At 43.2% G+C, this 17,978-nt stretch overlaps 1 protein-coding gene across 1 annotated transcript in view; it reads left to right on the top strand.

Moving 5' to 3' along the window:
• trappc9 (trafficking protein particle complex 9) overlaps nt 1-17,978 on the top strand; it is a 417,688-nt gene that overhangs the window by 148,752 nt on the left and 250,958 nt on the right. The window contains 1 exon segment of the mRNA XM_034160137.1: nt 26-144. Coding sequence (XP_034016028.1) covers nt 26-144 — 119 coding nt within the window.

Raw genomic sequence — 17,978 nt, 5'->3', positions numbered from 1 at the left:
ATTTGGCGATATGATGTCGTTTCAGATGGGATCAGTGTGACAGGTCTGCCAATCTCCAGTCCGCTTCGCCAAGTCCTCAAACCCAGGTCTGAGAACAAGACTGTCAGCGGTGAATCGGGCAAGACGGAGTACAGCCACATTAAGGTGAATCAAGTCCTTCCTAAAGTTTGTCAAAACAGTTTCCTGCCATTATTAAGGTGGGAAAAGTTTTCCTGCAGATAAAACTGGTTTATTTCAGATTTCACAAAGAAAGTATTTTTTTTTCTGCCATTCATAATAAAACTTTTTCTGCAGTTTTTTTTTTCCTTATGTGACACTTATTTTGCCTTACTTTTCAGTCATGCATGGGGAATGTGCATGACTTTGCAGATTTTTACTCCTGCCTATATAGCATTAATTGCCACCAAACTGCCTTCCGGCACTGTACTGTATGTCGGGAGCATAAATAGTTTATATGGAAGTATGATTGAGTTTGAATGGCTGGGTTAAGTTTTGCTGCAGGTGTTGTCGTCAGTAGCATAGACAGAAAATAGCCAATCTACCAGGAACAGGGGGTTAAAAGGTTTGTGTGGAAAGAGAATCAGCTTCAGTCCAGTGACCTGAGGCCTTGTCCACACAGAAACATCACTTTTCTTATACGATCTTTTTCCTTTGTCGTTTTCTTTGTCGTGTTCTTTAAATACGGCACCGTTTCAGGATTGCCTCCACACGAAGCCGCTGAAACTTCTGAAAATGCTGTAGTACATATGCCAGGCCTGTAGGTGGTGTTGTAAGGCTTCCACAAAAACAGAGAAGAAGATGTGGAACATGCGCATAACCGGTGTACAGAACTAATCAATTCATCAGCAGAAGTGAGACCTTTACAAAGCAGCAAGAGAGTAAATATAAAGTCTTTTATATTTAAGCTGGATCGATTATAATATGTAACACAGTTTTGTTCCTGGCTTCTAAGTGTTATATTTCAACTGCTTATGTCTAAAGTCTATGGAAAAATGACTACATTCAGCACAAACTTTGATTTTATTTTTTTAATGTTCTAGAAAGTTCTAAAAGTTTCTTGAAATTTCTAGATAATTCTGAAAACTTCTAGAAAATTCTGGACAGTTCTAGCAGTTAAAGTATATTCTAGAAGACCACTCAGTAGTAATGAAGGCGAATTGAGAATATTCTTGAAAACAGACAAATTTCAAAATATCATTGTCCTGATCACAGAAGCAAAGTTTCTGTGGAATAACAGCTATTTTCTATTTATTTAAGGCATAACAGGTTAGGAAAACACACTGTGTACCCAGGAACAAAACAAAAATAAAAATTTGTTACATAGTGTTATCACAGCCAAAAACTGTTGTCCACATAAGACGTGATGTCTAGAAATGCCTTAATTCCTTATCGTGGAAGTTGCTTGTCAATAAATGGCAGCATTTATTAAGGATGTCCCTTGGTGTTTGCCTTGTGTCAGTGTCTCAGCCGGAGGACACCGTCGCTTTGTCCCACCACAGACAAGAAGAAAAATAACTTATTTTAAAAGCTGAAAGTCCTTTCTGAATTTATTGTATTAGTGTTAGTTTCATTTATTCATGCTCAGCGTTCACCACAGCTATCATTCATCTCTTCAGCATCCTGCTCATGAGGAAAATAAATCCCATTAGTGATCCACGAAGACAAAAAAAAAGTGTTAAATTACACTGTTAACAACAACAACATGTCATTCATCATGAGTGCCTGAGCTTAGATAGGCGGGGCTGACATCATCGTTATAGAAAAGTTCTGTATTGCTTGTCCACATGAATCTGGCGTTTTCAGATTTATCCACTCTGGGACCTATTTTGAAAAAGTAGCAGTTTTTGGGCTCTGAAAATGCCGGTTCCATGTGGATGAAACACCAGTATGATTTCTTTTTTTTTTCTTCAACTTTTGTGGATATGCCTGAACCCATCTCTGTGTGAACGGGACCTGAAACTCAAATTACTCATGTAAAATAACTGTCTGATTATCAGATTGTAATTTGCTTCAGTTTATGAGGTGTGATGGGGGTCAGCTGCTGACGAAGTAGATTGGATGCTTTTTTGTTTCCTGTATGTATGAACCCCAAAGTTGAAAACATGTAAAAACTGTCCAACATTTTTCATTTTCTTCTTTAATTTATTCCTCTGTCAATTCTGTTCAAATAGTAGAGAAGCTTGAATCTTCGACTGGACTGGGTTGCTTGACGTGAGGACGTTTCGCTTCAAATCGCAGAAGTTTCCTCAGCTAAAATTCTTGCTCTGGTGGTCTGACTTCTGTCTTGACTCTCGTCGAGAAGAATGACTCGGCTCTTGTCGAGAAGAATTTCTTCTCGACAAGAGTCAAGACAGAAGTCAGACCACCAGAGCAAGAATTTTAGCTGAGGAAGCTTCTGCGATTTGAAGCGAAATGTCCTTGCGTCAAGCAACCCAGTCCAGTCGAAGATTCAAGCTTCTCTACTATGGAAACCACCTGGACAACTGAGAGCCTACACAGAAAAATTCTGTTCAAATCTTTCACACGTTCATGTAGGGTTGAGCAGTTTTAGCAGCTCTGGGCTTCAGTGTTTTACACTCTGATGACTAGAAGAGCACCCAGAGAATGTGTACCTCTGCCAAACCCACACAGTCCCCAGTCCTATGGTCCACCTTTGTTGGCCACTCTTGAAACTGGCTGAGTTTGTGATTGTCTTGAATCAGGATGAAGAATTAAGCTTTCAGTGACTTACTGGAGTCGGCCGTCAGACATCCGTCTGTACGTAATAAATGTATCAAACATGAGCTGCTTATCTGGACGGTGTCTCCGGGACTTTGGGCCTTTGAAATTGGGAGATGCTTTACAGCAGAATGAAGGTCCAAGTCTCTGGGGTCCTGATGCATCTGACTTTACTGTATGATTGTGAGACCTGGACTCTTACCAGTCACCTGAGGTGACAGCTGGGTGGGTAAGGTTAGATCTATTCCTTGTGAAGCACCTTGGAGCGACTTATATTGTAATTTGGCATCATATAAATAAAGTAAGTTGAGTTGAACTAGATGTCTTTGGTCCAAGGTCTGTCCAGCGAGTCCTTGGGTGCCGCTGGAAGGACTTTGTGTCAGATAGTTGACACTCTGAAGTGTACTGCTTGCCTTTTGAGGGTGCTTTCAACTGTGAGATCATGACCATGTGGCATGCTACCCTGAGACTGATCCAGCATGAGGATGTTTTACTACTGAAGACCAATACAACTACTAAAGACAAAAGAGACTCCCACATTTAACCAGGCTGCAGCAAATAGATGGATGTTTTTGGGAAGGTAGAAATGGACAAGTTGTCTCCCTCGGTGACTGTGGACCAGGACCCAGGTTGATTCCACAGGGTAGTGGATTCAGTGACACGCTGCACAAATAAAAGCTCCTAGACTCCGTATCTTGTTTTGTTTTTTGTTTTTTTCTTTACTGACATCATACTGCAAAATGTCTACTTCCTGGGTTTGATTTAATGTCATCACTCTATACAAAAAGCACAACAAATAAAAAAAAATGATGCAGATTTTACAAACACGTACCGTCTTGTCATGTTTAAGTCGTTACTGTAAGACCATCTCATGGAGCATAATTTCATCACAGGAGTTTGCCTACATTTTTTTCCCACAACTGCAGAGAAAATGTTTCAGTCAGAGCGATTGAAGGAGCGTTGAGACACGGAGTGCAGCGATCAGACGGTGTGACCGTCTTCACTCATACAAAACTGTTAATCAGACAAATGTTATTTCTTGTTTGTTTTGCAGTGATTAAGGTGTGCAAACAAAAAATGCAAACAAACTTGATGAAGGGGCAACTAAAGTTTGTTCCTTTCTGTGGCTGGCCATGTGAGTGGAGTGTGTGTGTGCAGTAGAGCACGAATGATAGGGATTTTTTGGGAAGCTGAAACCGTATTGTCAGTTGTGTCTGTATCATGGCCCAAGCAGAGGGTCGCCCCTTTGAGTCTGGTCTGCTTGAGGTTTCTTCCTCAAATCATCAAAGGCAGTTTTTCCTTACCACTGTCACCTGTGTTCTTGCTCTGGGGGTTGGTAAGGTTAGACCTTACTTGTGTAAGCGCCTTGAGGCAACTTTGTTGTGATTTGGCGCTACATAAATGAAATAAATTGAAAAATTGCATTTTATTTTTATTTTTTTTTAGAAAAGCTGCCATGACATAACATACTAAGACATTGCAGCATCTTATTGTAAAAAGAAGCAAAGAAGTGGAAAAATAATAAGTTGTGCATAACATGCAGGAAAGGTAAATGGGTTGTGTTCAATTGTACATCACATTTCAACACTATAATTCATTGATTCAAGTGTCAAGGGGGCTCCCCATGTTTTTACCCCATGGACTCCCAGGGTCTCCAGAATTTCAAATCATAAATTGAATCCTGTACTTTTTATGGCATAAACAACTCCATAAAGCCTGATATGAGTGGTATTGGGTAGTCGGCATTGTATTGTTTTACATTTGTAGAAAAGCATTTTAATCAGTGAATAAACCTGTTAGCAGTCTGTATTCCTTGGAGGATTCTACTCAAATACTCTGCTTAAGTAATCCTGTTGCACGCTGTGTATAGATTTTTGTTTCGCTGGAAGTTACCATGAAGCCGGTTGTCAGGACAATTAATTTTGCAGATATAGCAGTGGATACATAATACATACCCAGCATGATGCATTACTTTTCACAGTTTGGCCTGCACGCTGTAGAAAATGTATTCTGGTTTGCAGCATGACTCATTCTCTGTGGGCAATATTGTTTTCTTTAGTTTTACTCAAACTCTTAGTGCCCAGCAAGCATTTGACATATGTTCAAGTATAAACAGTGGATGTAAATGAATCCGAACATGCTCTACATTGTAATTTGGAGACTATTTCTGTCGATGCAGTGTGAAGAAATGATTTGGTCTATATTCATAAAACAGTACAGATAAGGACCTTTACTGATAGAGTGTTGATGTCAGTTTAGTGTTTGAACACTCGGTTTTATTATTATAGATTCAATACAGATTTGGACTTCTATGATTGCAAATATAAGTTGTCAGTGTGACGGTGATTACTTAAAGGTATAGTGCCACAGTTTTTTTTGTTTTTTTTTAAAGATTTGAGTTATAGAAAGAAATTTTTGGCACCACTATAATTTTGTTCTTTAGCATTTAGCTCATAATATGATGCCAATATGAACAGAATTCATGCTATCTAGAAACAATGTAGAATTTCAACCCCTGAGGGGGATAAATTCAAGGGATCAGATGCTATGACCAACATTTGGTACATTTGGAAGTGATTTGCAAGAAATCTTATGGGTGTTAACGTAAGATGGGTCAGAGGTGATCACAAAACCTCACACATACACAAACGCGCTTCCTCCTGTAGTTAGTCTGCATAACGGCGATGAAGGAAAAGACAATGTTCATTGTGGAATTTTCCCCAAGATAAATATGTGTCAGGACCTGCCCCAGCCTGGGGTTCATGTATGGGTTTTCCCCTTATTTGGTCTAGGCTTCCACTGAGGGTTTTATACGTAGTTTTACTTTTCATATTATTATATGTGGTCATGTGTAAGTCTTGGTTTGGTTCTGTTCGTTTCTGTACTTTGTGTAATGCTTCTGTTACCGGTTTTATTCCGTGCATCATTTATTTATGGTTTAGTCATTCATTGTATTACCTAGTCCCTGGTTTTGATTTGTTCATCATTTATTTCCTATTTTGTCAATAGTTTGTTTTGTCATGTTTAGTGTATTCACTTCCTGTGTCACGTCCTCTCTTTTTAGTTATCACTGGTCTGTCACTCCTCGACTTGCCACCTTAGTTTTAGTTTTGCCCCTCTGTTTTGTTCGTCTTTATTATGGTTAATCAAGCATGTCACATTTTGCACCGTTGGTTTTTCTGTCATTTAATTATCTTGCCCCAGTTCATGTTGCTTTTGCCTTACTGCACTCTCTTGCACTTACCTTTGTCTTCCCTGGTCACGCCCCCTTCCAGCACTCTCTGCACACCTGTTCCTCATTTCACACTCTGATTCTTCCACTAGTATTTAAGCCCTCACAGTCTCACAGTCCCTCGCCAGATTGTTGCATGTTGCACTTTCCAGCCTCACGCCTTTGTCCTGTTTTGCCTTGTAATATTTCTGACCTTGCCTGTGTTACGGACTTCCGCCTCGTCTTATCCCTGAACTCTGCTTGTTTTTTGACTTTGCCTCTGCCTCAGGCCTGTGAACTCCTGTTGCCGTGTATTTGGAACTGTGCTTGTTTTTTGGACTCCGCCTCAGCTTGCTACCTGCCTGTACCTCCACTACGTTGACTGATTTCCTGTGTACCGAACCAATTGCCAGTTTACCAGATAAAGTTACTTTTTCCTTACTCCAACACCTGTATCTGTGAGTCTGCATTTGCCTCCTACAACTTTCAGGGTCAAGCCACCACGAACCATGACAGAACAATCTGGCCAGTACCAGTAGGCAGCGGACTCAGATCTTGAGCTGAACTTAACCAGAATTAAAGAGATCTTCGCTGATATAAGATTTTTTTTCACCTGTTTCCGTCACACCTACACCTTGTGGGAGAAGTTTGACTACCTGGAGCAAGCTTGGGAAATCATAGAAGCAAATTCCTGGCTCTACAGCTTCTTCCCTGACTTAGAAGATCTGGACAATTTGTTTTCTGCAGAGAGGCTGCCTGACTGGGTGAAGCAACCTGAGCTATATCTGCAGTCCACTTGCCTGCCATGCGATGATGACGACACTGAGTGGGTTGACTTGGATGAGGATTCTTCATCTGAGACAGAGGAGTCATCACTCCAGCAGATGGCAGAATTTCTCTTCAAGATACAGGACTTATTTTTTGAATTCAGAGACAGTTCAGGTGAGCGGAACAAGCAGCATATTCTTTCTGCTTTAGAACTCCTTCTACACACTGCACCCGAAATGGTAACTGCCTTCCCAGAGTTAAAACATATCAAAACTCTTTTTAAGCAAGGTCGGCTTCCTACCTGTGTCGAAGATCCGATGGACTACTTGTTTGAATCAGAGATCTATGACTCCTGTCTGGACACGCCCCGCTTCATCACACTGTCGGCCGAAGCAGTCACGCCTCCTCAGCCGTCCACGCCTTCCTCGTCCTGCCTGCCTCCAGTTCCTGCTCCACGAAGGCTGTTCAGACGGGAACCCACGGAGATGAATCTATCCAAAGAACCAGATCCGCGATTTTATGCGGCACCAGTTCCGTTCCCGCCTCATCTGGCCCACGTGCCCGCACCTCGGAAGCTCCCGGTGCCATCGCGCGTGCCTGTTGCCACCACGACTTCCTCGCCCACGGGAATGAAGGTTCCCATCTTGCCCGACCTCTCTGGTGAGGACATGTTTCTCCTGGTGCCCACAGAGCCATCGGGCAAGACCACATCACCTCAGCCCTCGGCCGCACCAGTCGTGACTTCACCGGAGCAAGCGGAGAGACACACGCCCCCAGTTTCTCTGATGCACACACTCCAGAAGCCTGCTGAACAACCCGCGTCACCACAGCTCGTCACGCCTCAGTTTCAAACAATTGTGCCAACATCACTGGCGTCAAATATGGCGCGCACTCTGCTCCAGACTCAACCAGCGACGTCCGAAGTTTTCACGGTGCGCTCGCTGCCACCATCAACGGCCACGTTTCTCCAGGAAGCAGCAGTACACCCTATTCCTCAGCCTTCAGCAAAAACAGCTGATTCTGCCGCCGTGCGCACCAGGCCACGTTGTCCAGTCCCGTCAGTCCAGCATGCAGCAGCGCGCACAGCTTCTCAGCCTTCAGCGAAAACAGCTGATTCTGCCGCCATGCGTGCCAGGCCACGATCTCCAGTCCCATCAGTCCAACATGCAGCAGCGCGCACAGCTTCTCAGCTTTCAGCGAAGCCAGCTGCATCTGACAAGTTGTGCGCTTTTCCACGCACAACTGCAGAGCCAGCCGGGTCGACAATGGCGCGTCCCACGCAGGACATCCCTTCATCACCTCCATTGCTATTCAGATCTTCGGAGGTCTTCACAACAAGAACTGTTGCTGCCGTAATCAGCGGAACTGTGAGTCTTTTATTTTTCCTAATCATGCTTTCCCATTTTCAGGGCCCGTTAGGAGGACTGCTTAGTGTCTCGGTTCTGGACAACATGCGGCTCCTGCATTTCTTTGGTGCTCAGCTAGTTCTTGGCTTATCAGTTGTCATTTGTTTCATAATTTGCTTAAAACATGAGTTCTCTCAATATCTGTATTTCTGTTGGGAATTGGTTAGCATCCCACGACTTGATTTACTGAAGTTCTCTTTCTGGATCCATAAAGTGGTATTGAACTGGGTTAACTCCCCACGTGAATCTGCTTTACTGTCACTTTTTCATGGTTCCACTTTTTGCTATACTCAACAAAAATATAAACGCAACACTTTTGGTTTTGCTCCCATTTTGTATGAGATGAACTCAAAGATCTAAAACTTTTTCCACATACACAATATCACCATTTCCCTCAAATATTGTTCACAAACCAGTCTAAATCTGTGATAGTGAGCACTTCTCCTTTGCTGAGATAATCCATCCCACCTCACAGGTGTGCCATATCAAGATGCTGATTAGACACCATGATTAGTGCACAGGTGTGCCTTAGACTGCCCACAATAAAAGGCCACTCTGAAAGGTGCAGTTTTATCACACAGCACAATGCCACAGATGTTGCAAGATTTGAGGGAGCATGCAATTGGCATGCTGACAGCAGGAATGTCAACCAGAGCTGTTGCTCGTGTATTGAATGTTCATTTCTCTACCATTAGCCGTCTCCAAAGGCGTTTCAGAGAATTTGGCAGTACATCCAACCAGCCTCACAACCGCAGACCACGTGTAACCACACCAGCCCAGGACCTCCACATCCAGCATGTTCACCTCCAAGATCGTCTGAGACCAGCCACTCGGACAGCTGCTGAAACAATCAGTTTGCATAAGCAAAGAATGAATCCCGGTTCACACTGTTCAGGGCAGATGGCAGACAGCGTGTGTGGCGTCGTGTGGGTGAGCGGTTTTCTGATGTCAATGTTGTGGATCGAGTGGCCCATGGTGGCGGTGGGGTTATGGTATGGGCAGGCGTCTGTTATGGATGAAGAACACAGGTGCATTTTATTGATGGCATTTTTAATGCACAGAGATACCGGGACGAGATCCTGAGGCCCATTGTTGTGCCATACATCCAAGAACATCACCTCATGTTGCAGCAGGATAATGCACGGCCCCATGTTGCAAGGATCTGTACACAATTCTTGGAAGCTGAAAATGTCCCAGTTCTTGCATGGCCGGCATACTCACCGGACATGTCACCCATTGAGCATGTTTGGGATGCTCTGGACCGGCGTATATGACAGCGTGTACCAGTTCCTGCCAATATCCAGCAACTTCGCACAGCCATTGAAGAGGAGTGGACCAACATTCCACAGGCCACAATTGACAACCTGATCAACTCTATGCGAAAGAGAAGTGTTGCACTGCATGAGGCAAATGGTGGTCACACCAGATACTGACTGGTATCCCCCCCCCCAATAAAACAAAACTGCACCTTTCAGAGTGGCCTTTTATTGTGGGCAGTCTAAGGCACACCTGTGCACTAATCGTGGTGTCTAATCAGCATCTTGATATGGCACACCTGTGAGGTGGGATGGCTTATCTCAGCAAAGGAGAAGTGCTCACTATCACAGATTTAGACTGGTTTGTGAACAATATTTGAGGGAAATGGTGATATTGTGTATGTGGAAAAAGTTTTAGATCTTTGAGTTCATCTCATACAAAATGGGAGCAAAACCAAAAGTGTTGCATTTATATTTTTGTTGAGTGTATTTTTGGCAAGTTTCTCTGTTCATTAGGTTCCCTTTTCTGGCAAGTAATGCTCTTCTGGTTGTTTTGGTTTGGTAAACAGTTTTGTGTTTTGAATCTCGTTCCGGATTGGTCCCTATTTGCTAACATTACCCTGCTAGTAGCAAACATGCTATTTTTGTGGTGGTTTCTGGAACTCATGTCTCCCTGGTCCCCACTCGGTTCTCGTTTGACATGGGTCATCCCTCCAGGTCCCTTTGCATTGAATACCACTCTCTGTTCTATTCATCAAGGTTCAATTTTTGATTACCCTCTATGTCAGTTTGGTTCCTTTTTGTACCTTTTACCTTTTATTTATTTATGTAGCAGTATTTTGTGTTTGTATCCTCTCCACAGTTCCCATAAAATTTCTGTCTGATGGTTGTTTCATGTGTTGTTTGTCCTTATTTCACAGTGTTCCTCTACATGTAGTTCCCTTCTTGGTTCCCCCACTTTCCTTGGTCCGTGTAGAAGTTTTGTTCAGTGGCTTTTCTTTTTATTTTGTTCCTCCCTTCATTTTTTTTGTCAGGATTTTCACTTTTGGCAATCCTTCCATTTTGTGGTTTTGGTTTTCCAGCATAGTTGTTATTGGTGGTATTTGGGTTCTATTTTTGGTGTCCGTCATCTGTTTTTCTCTCCCTCCTGTTGTGAAAGTGTCGTGACACGGACCCACAACAGGGGGCGTAAATGAACGGACAATGGATAAGCCAAAAGAAACAATTTAATGTTGGGAATCACACAACAATGTACAGACAATAACAATATAGTGACTGTCAATCATACACCAGGTGACGTGTGGGCAGGCTCGACGATAGAAGACGCCTGGCGAGAGAAGAGCCAGATCCACACAGCTTCCACTGCCAACGGAGCTGAAGAACACCGGAGCCGCCAAGCACTGCGCCCCAGGTGGCCGCTGTCTTCAGCAGTCAGACCCGGTACTGCTGGCAGAGAACAGAGACAGTCCTGATGAGTGTGAGGTCGCACACTCAGTAATCCCACAGTCTGTATTCAGTTAGGAGGGAGCACCTCCACCTCCAATCACACACTCGTGCAGCTCCTGTCTAACCACTTATCTGGTTGGGGTGTGAAGCGAAGCCGTCGCTGATCACACCAAACGCCAATCCCACAGATAAGGACACACCACAGGAAAACGGCTGCAAAGAAGTTCAGATTATTACTCAATGTTTTGAGTCAGCAGAGAAAATTACCTGATTGGTAGTTGATTTCTCGGCGGGGAGGTGGAGTTGCAGTCCGGCCTTTATGGTGGTGGTGATGAGTAGTGGATGAGTGACAGCTGGTACGGATGATGTGTGACAGCTGTCACTCCTGGTCGCTCCGACGCCCTCTCGTGCTTGAAGCCCGCACTTCAAGCAGGGCGCCATCTTGTGGTGGTGGGCCAGCAGTACCTCCTCTTCGGCGGCCCACACAACACCTCCATTCTTTCCTTGGTTTGTCTGGTTGTTACTGACTGCTTTTTCTTCTTGTTGTATTCTTGGGATTGTGCGGAGAGTGGCCACGCAGGTCCTCCGTCCCCTTCGTTCATTGCTCAGGTTTGTTGGTCTCTCCCGTTTGCTCACTGCTGTGATGCCGGGGAAATTTTGTCCCACTTCCATGCCCTGCCCTGTCCCAGGTTCTGGTTTCATCTCTGTTCCCGTCCATCCCTCGGGGAACCTCCTGTCGCACGCTTGCCTCTTGTTGGGCATAATGGTCGCCCTCCTGACTCTCCCGTGGGCTGCTGTGTACCCCAGGACTGGACTCTTGGGGTTCCTTGGTCCCTAGTTCAGCCCTGTTGTCGTCCATTTGGGGGTCTCTCTGGGTTTGGTCACCCGTTCGGGCTCAGGCACTCTGTTCCCCGTGTTGAGGGTTGTTGGTTGTCCATCATGCCGCCTCCTGCCTCAGGTTTTTCTGCCGGTTTCCCATGGTTTTGTGTCCCTCCTCCAATCCCCCACCTGCCCGCCCCTGGTTGGATGGGTGCCTGGTGGCCGCTCTCTGGGTTTTGGGGTGGTGTTTCTGACAGCCGTCGGTGCCGGCTGCCTTGGTGGGGGAGTGATGTCAGGACCTGCCCTAGCCTGGAGTTCATGTCTGGGTTTTCCCCTTATTTGGTCTAGGCTTCCACTGAGGGTTTTATAGTTTTACTTTTCATATTATTATATGTGGTCATGTGTAAATCTTGGTTTGGTTCTGTTCATTTCTGTACTTTGTGTAATGCTTCTGTTACCGGTTTTATTCCATGCATCATTTATTTATGGTTTAGTCATTCATTGTATTACCTAGTCCCTGTTTCTGTGTAGGCTCTCAGTTGTCCAGGTGGTTTCCATAGTAGAGAAGCTTGAATCTTCGACTGGACTGGGTTGCTTGATGTTGTTTTATTCTTCTCTACAAGAGTCAGACAGAAGTCAGACTTCCAGAGCAAGAATTTTAGCTGAGGAAGCTTCTGTGATTTGAAGCGAAACGTCCTCGCGTCAAGCAACCCAGTCCAGTCAACGATTCAAGCTTCTCTACTATACCTAGGCCCTGGTTTTGATTTGTTCATCATTTATTTCCTATTTTGTCAATCGTTTGTTTTGTCATGTTTAGTGTATTCACTTCCTGTGTCACGTCCTCTCTTTTTAGTTATCACTGGTCTGTCACTCCTCGACTTGCCACCTTAGTTTTAGTTTTGCCCCTCTGTTTTGTTCGTGTTTATTATGATTAATCAAGCATGTCACATTTTGCACCGTTGGTTTTTCTGTCATTTAATTATCTTGCCCCAGTTCATGTTGCTTTTGCCTTACTGCACTCTCTTGCACTTACCTTTGTCTTCCCTGGTCACGCCCCCTTCCAGCACTCTCTGCACACCTGTTCCTCATTTCCCACTCTGATTCTTCCACTAGTATTTAAGCCCTCACAGTCTCACAGTCCCTCACCAGATTGTTGCATGTTGCACTTTCCAGCCTCACGCCTTTGTCTTGTTTTGCCTTGTAATATTTCTGACTTTGCCTGTGTTACGGGCTTCCACCTCGTCTTATCCCTGAACTCTGCTCGTTTTTTGAGTTTGCCTCTGCCTCAGCCCTGTGAACTCCTGTTGCCGTGTATTTGGAACTGTGCTTGTTTTTTGGACTCCGCCTCAGCTTGCTACCTGCCTGTACCTCCACTACGTTGACTGATTTCCTGTGTACCGAACCAATTGCCAGTTTACCAGATAAAGTTACTTTTTCCTTACTCCAACAACTGTATCTGTGAGTCTGCATTTGCCTCCTATAACTTTCAGGGTCAAGCCACCACGAACCATGACATTATGTCCTCTTCATTAAAATGAGCTGTAATTTTTCATCATGTTACAAAAGTAAACCTACATTCTAATGCTTGGATTTCAGTAGAAACTAAATTTTCTCAGTTTTGTGAAATTTGAAAGGCCCTCGAGCTTTAATGTTTCATGGAAACCTCCCTGGACATTAGTGCCAAGAGTGAATTTCTTTGCCGTTATAAGCAAGAAGTTAATTTGTTCTTTTTTGCTAATCTGTGTTCTGTGTTGATCACCAGGCAAAATATTCAACCAACTCTGTTTAGTGAGGAGGACATTTTTCGCATGGATGCCTCTGAAAGTACCTCGAACTTTGTGCAGATTTTTCCGAGTATTAGAAATATTTTCTTCAACAAAAGTCATGAAATTTCAGGTCCAGCTTCATAATTGATGAACCTGAAATTCAAGACACGTTCAGGGTTCATGACTGAAACTGGCTGTAAAATCAACGATTTGTTTTAATAATCCTTATGTTTACTTTGTCCAGTGATGGTGTATGATTTTTCTGAGTTTACTCACAGATCTTTAGTTTTTACCAATCATATATTCAAGTTTTTGTGAGATGTTTGATGCTTGCTCAGTAGTCGACATTAACAGCGGAATAACATTCAGATGTGTGGAGAGTGCGGTAAGAGGGTTTTTATTTTTCTTTATTTTCTGCAGAAGAGTTTTGGCATCTACTGGAACAGACAGTTAAATGCATCTTGTCAATGCACGTCTTGTTATTGTGAGGCTGTGACAGTATGGCAGAGTTAGTTTATCTATTTTTGTCCCGGAGCCAGAGTGGACAGGATGGACGGTAAATTCAGCCTTGCACTCCCCCCCCCCCCCCCATCATATGTGACATACACTCACTAGCCACTTTATTAGGTACACCTTTCTAGTAGCAGTTGGACCCACGTTTGCCTTCAGAACTGCCTTAATTTTTCATTCCATAGATTTAACAAGGTGTTGGAAACGTTCCTCAGAGATGTTGGTCCATATCAACACGATGATATCACGCGTTCACCCATTCAACCAGTCTGGCCATTCTCCTCTGACCTCTGACATCAACAAGGCATTTTCATCCACACAGCTGCTGCTCAGTCACTTAATTCCTCTTTCTTCCCCATTCGGATGCTCAGTTTGAACTTCAGCAAGTCGTTTTCGCCACGTCTAGATGACTAAATGCATTGAGTTGCTGCGATGTGATTGGCTGATTACTTATTAATGTTAATAAGCAGTTGAACAGGTGTATCTAATAAAGTGGCTGGTAAGTGTGTTTTCACAGTAATCCACGTGGATAGGGTGACTTATATTTTGCTTTGAAATAGTTGAGTGGAGATGTTAATAAATGACTGGGACATGTTTAACTACTTTTGTGAGCAGATTAGTGCAGAGAGCCGTTGCACGGCTCGGTGGGAGTCAGTAATCAGTTACCAGCCACAAACTACCAAATCCACCACGGTCAGTAAAGCTCAGTCACACAGGGATGTAATATTTTCAGAGGATAGGAATCTGTATCTTACCGCCTACTTAAATCTCAATCTTAACTGCGTCCCAGTCCTCCAGCCAAATGCTGGCACCTGTAGACTTCAAAAATGTGCTGTGGTTGTAGTTGGATTCACCTCACAGACCTGTTTTCTCAGGTACTTATCTCACTGAAATCACCTACACTTTCTGAGTGTTTGTCATCTGCTGACCTCTTCCAGCTTTCTTATTCTTTGCCTGTAGTGTTGGACCTCTGGCATTGAAACGTTTGGAGAATTGCTATGAAGGTGGGACTGTAATAGAGCAGGGATTGTATATTTTTATTTTCCTGGGGATTTGGACCCCCAGACTCCATCTGCTGGGGATTTAGGTGAGAGGTGAGCTGAGTGACATGGTGGGTTACAGCAGCCTCACCTTGGTGTTTGTCGGTGAGTTGCTGCAGTGCTGACTGCTGTGATTCAGAGTTCATTCAGTCGTCCTGTCAGCCTATCTCCACCAAACAGATGGCACTGAGGCCATTCCACAAACGCTAACCCATTATCTTCAACAGAACCAAATGTCTGGGGTATCGAAGCGCTGTGTCCCGCGCTGCATTGACTTGCTGTCATGCCATTTTGTTGCATTATAGAGATTGTTGATAGTATATAGATATATGTATATTTCTGATGGGTTATTGCAAAAAGAAAAAGAAGTGAGGCTGAGCAGAGTCTTTGTGCAGTTCTGCTACCAGCATCGGTGGTCTTGGAGTGCACAGTTTTCTATATGACTTGCACCTCTTAACCCAGCAAAATATGAAATGAAATCATTCCATTACAGGTAGCCATTTGGAAGATATTACTGCAGTGTTCACTGCCAGAATATCTTTGAGAGTCACTTTTGGATTAAGTTTCACGGATGCCCAGAGGGGCTCCAACGTATGACGTTTCTTGGCAAATTGAGGAATAGTTATTTTTGTTTGAATTCTTATCATTTAAATAATTCATATGAAAGTCATCACACTGTAGACGGTGAGGTCAGCTCAACCTGAATTCAAAATCAGTCCAACAAGTACACTGGCAAAATTTGCGAAAGTTCTCAGGGAGCCAGTGAGGGGAAGGGGTGAGGGATGATTGAGCACACAGTGCACCGTATGTTTCAATAAAATGGCAGAATCACAGATAATTCACCATTTAGTGCCGGGCGACGCAAGATCCATTCAACCTTTTGCAAACTATGTGCATTTGTACAATTAATAAATAATTTTTTTTTTTTTTTAATTGTCATGTAAAACAAAAGTTATTGTTGGGTCATCCGGTACATTTACAGAACTTGGGAAAGACCAGTGAACACTGATGATGTAGTCACAGGTAAGGCGTGGAAACGAAGGGGAAAAACCTCATTAAAACTCATTATTTTTGCTTTTTACAATGGGTTGGGGTCACAAAATGAACTCAGTTTTGAGTGGTTGAAAAAAAGGGGGGGGGGGGGTGTTCCAGTTCACAGAAACATCAAGTTCAAGTTTAGTGTGGGAACCTGCGCTGGTGCAGTGCATCACTGCATGTTGCCAGATCCACCACACCACAGAGTGTCCCTGGTCCCTGGTAGGCAAACACCCAAGCAGACGAGTACATCTTGAAAGGAACCACGTGGATCTTGCTGTTTTTTATTCGGGATTTTCTTGCTGTGGTGTCTCTGAATGCAGACTGCTCCTATTAACCATCAACACCCCAAGATGTTTTGGTGGTGGTGGTGGTGGGGGTATCTCCTAACACTTTTTTGTTTGTTTGTTTGTTTTTAAGAAAACATGCCTTTGAGACCTACCATAGGTTGGGGCATTTAAACAGTAAAGACAGTGCAACCTGCTTCATTACATCCCAACCAGAGCCTTAAGGTCTTCTGACCAACTGTTGCTGGAGCTGCCAAAAACTAGACAAAAGACTAGAGGTAACAGGGCCTTTGCTACATTCTCCCCTTCCATATTAGATCAACCCTGACCCCAGATACCTTTAAATCCTCCCTAAAAACCCACATCTCCCTGGCGTTTCCTAAATGAGCAAATGCATCTATGTGTTTTATTGTTTTTATTGCCTGCTGTAATTTTATCCATCCATCCATCCATCCATATATATATATATATATACTTATTATTGGCACAACCTGGTGGCCCCTTTGTAACGGCACTTTGGTTGACGGCTGTCATTTTAAATGTGCTTTAGAAATAAAGTTTGAGTTGAATTGCTACCTGTGTGTAGCTGTAGCATATGCATTTATAACTATGGCTAATGCTAACAGTTACCAGAAGTCATGGTAGTGTTACTCAAGGTTAATGGTAACTGCTTATGCTAAAGCTAACTGCAAACACATGTTCACATGTAGTGACGCTAACCGCAGTGTTTTTAATACATCCCATCCGTAATGAAATATACCATGGGAATGTAACAATTTCCAATGTAAAGTGCGGTATGTCTTTATCTCTGCTATATAGCTCTTATTATTATTGTCTATAGTATAATTGCCAAGTGAGCTCTGTGTGTGTGTTTGGCTTTGATCACTGAGAAACTGGAGAGACCTGACAGTAGCTGTTTGGTATGCTTATGTATTTTGGGTCAGGTATGAACGCTGCGAAAACAGTTGATAAGACTAATATTTTTGGAGAAATTAGTAATATTAGCTAACAACAGTGAACAATGGACATCGTGGTACAATGCACCGTGGGAGTTTTTGGTTTTGAGGTTTTAAATGTTATGGTTCATGTTAAACAGTGGTGTTAGTGTTGTTGATTTATTGTCTTTGTGGTTCAATTGGTTTAGTCAGTTTAGTTAAGTGTCATGTTGCCAATACCATGATTGAAAACTGTACTGCATTTAATGTCTTTTGCCACCGTCTCTGTTTGTGGGTGTGTAAAATTAAAACCACTTGCTTGTGGCAGAATACAGAGAAGACAAAAAGCTCTGCGTGTGTGTATAACTTTGATGATGGACAAATGAGGGAGAGCTGATATTTGCTGTTTGCGGTGCTTAATGCTGCCAAAATGGAACATTAATAGGACTAATATTTCTGGAAAAACTACGGATATTAGCTAACACTGAACGATGGATGTTGCTAACTACATTCTGGACTAACATGCCATTCCAACAGGGGCCATATATCATCTTTATATTAGCGGTGTGAGTGCGTGCGTCATTTTATTTAATAAGTTCAGTGTAAGTACATAATGTAATTGTAAATAGGTTGAAAATACATGGATGACTCAAGAAACTGAAAACACTTATTTCCATTGTGGTCCATTTAAAAATCAAATGACAAAATAGAAGTAATAATAAAATAAAACAAGAGCAGTCAGGGATTTCTGACATTTGCCAATCCAGATCCGGATCACTGG

The sequence above is a fragment of the Thalassophryne amazonica genome, chromosome 20 (genome assembly GCF_902500255.1).
Source record: "Thalassophryne amazonica chromosome 20, fThaAma1.1, whole genome shotgun sequence".
Lineage (NCBI taxonomy): Eukaryota > Metazoa > Chordata > Actinopteri > Batrachoidiformes > Batrachoididae > Thalassophryne > Thalassophryne amazonica.
This window is presented reverse-complemented; position numbering and strand designations above follow the sequence as displayed.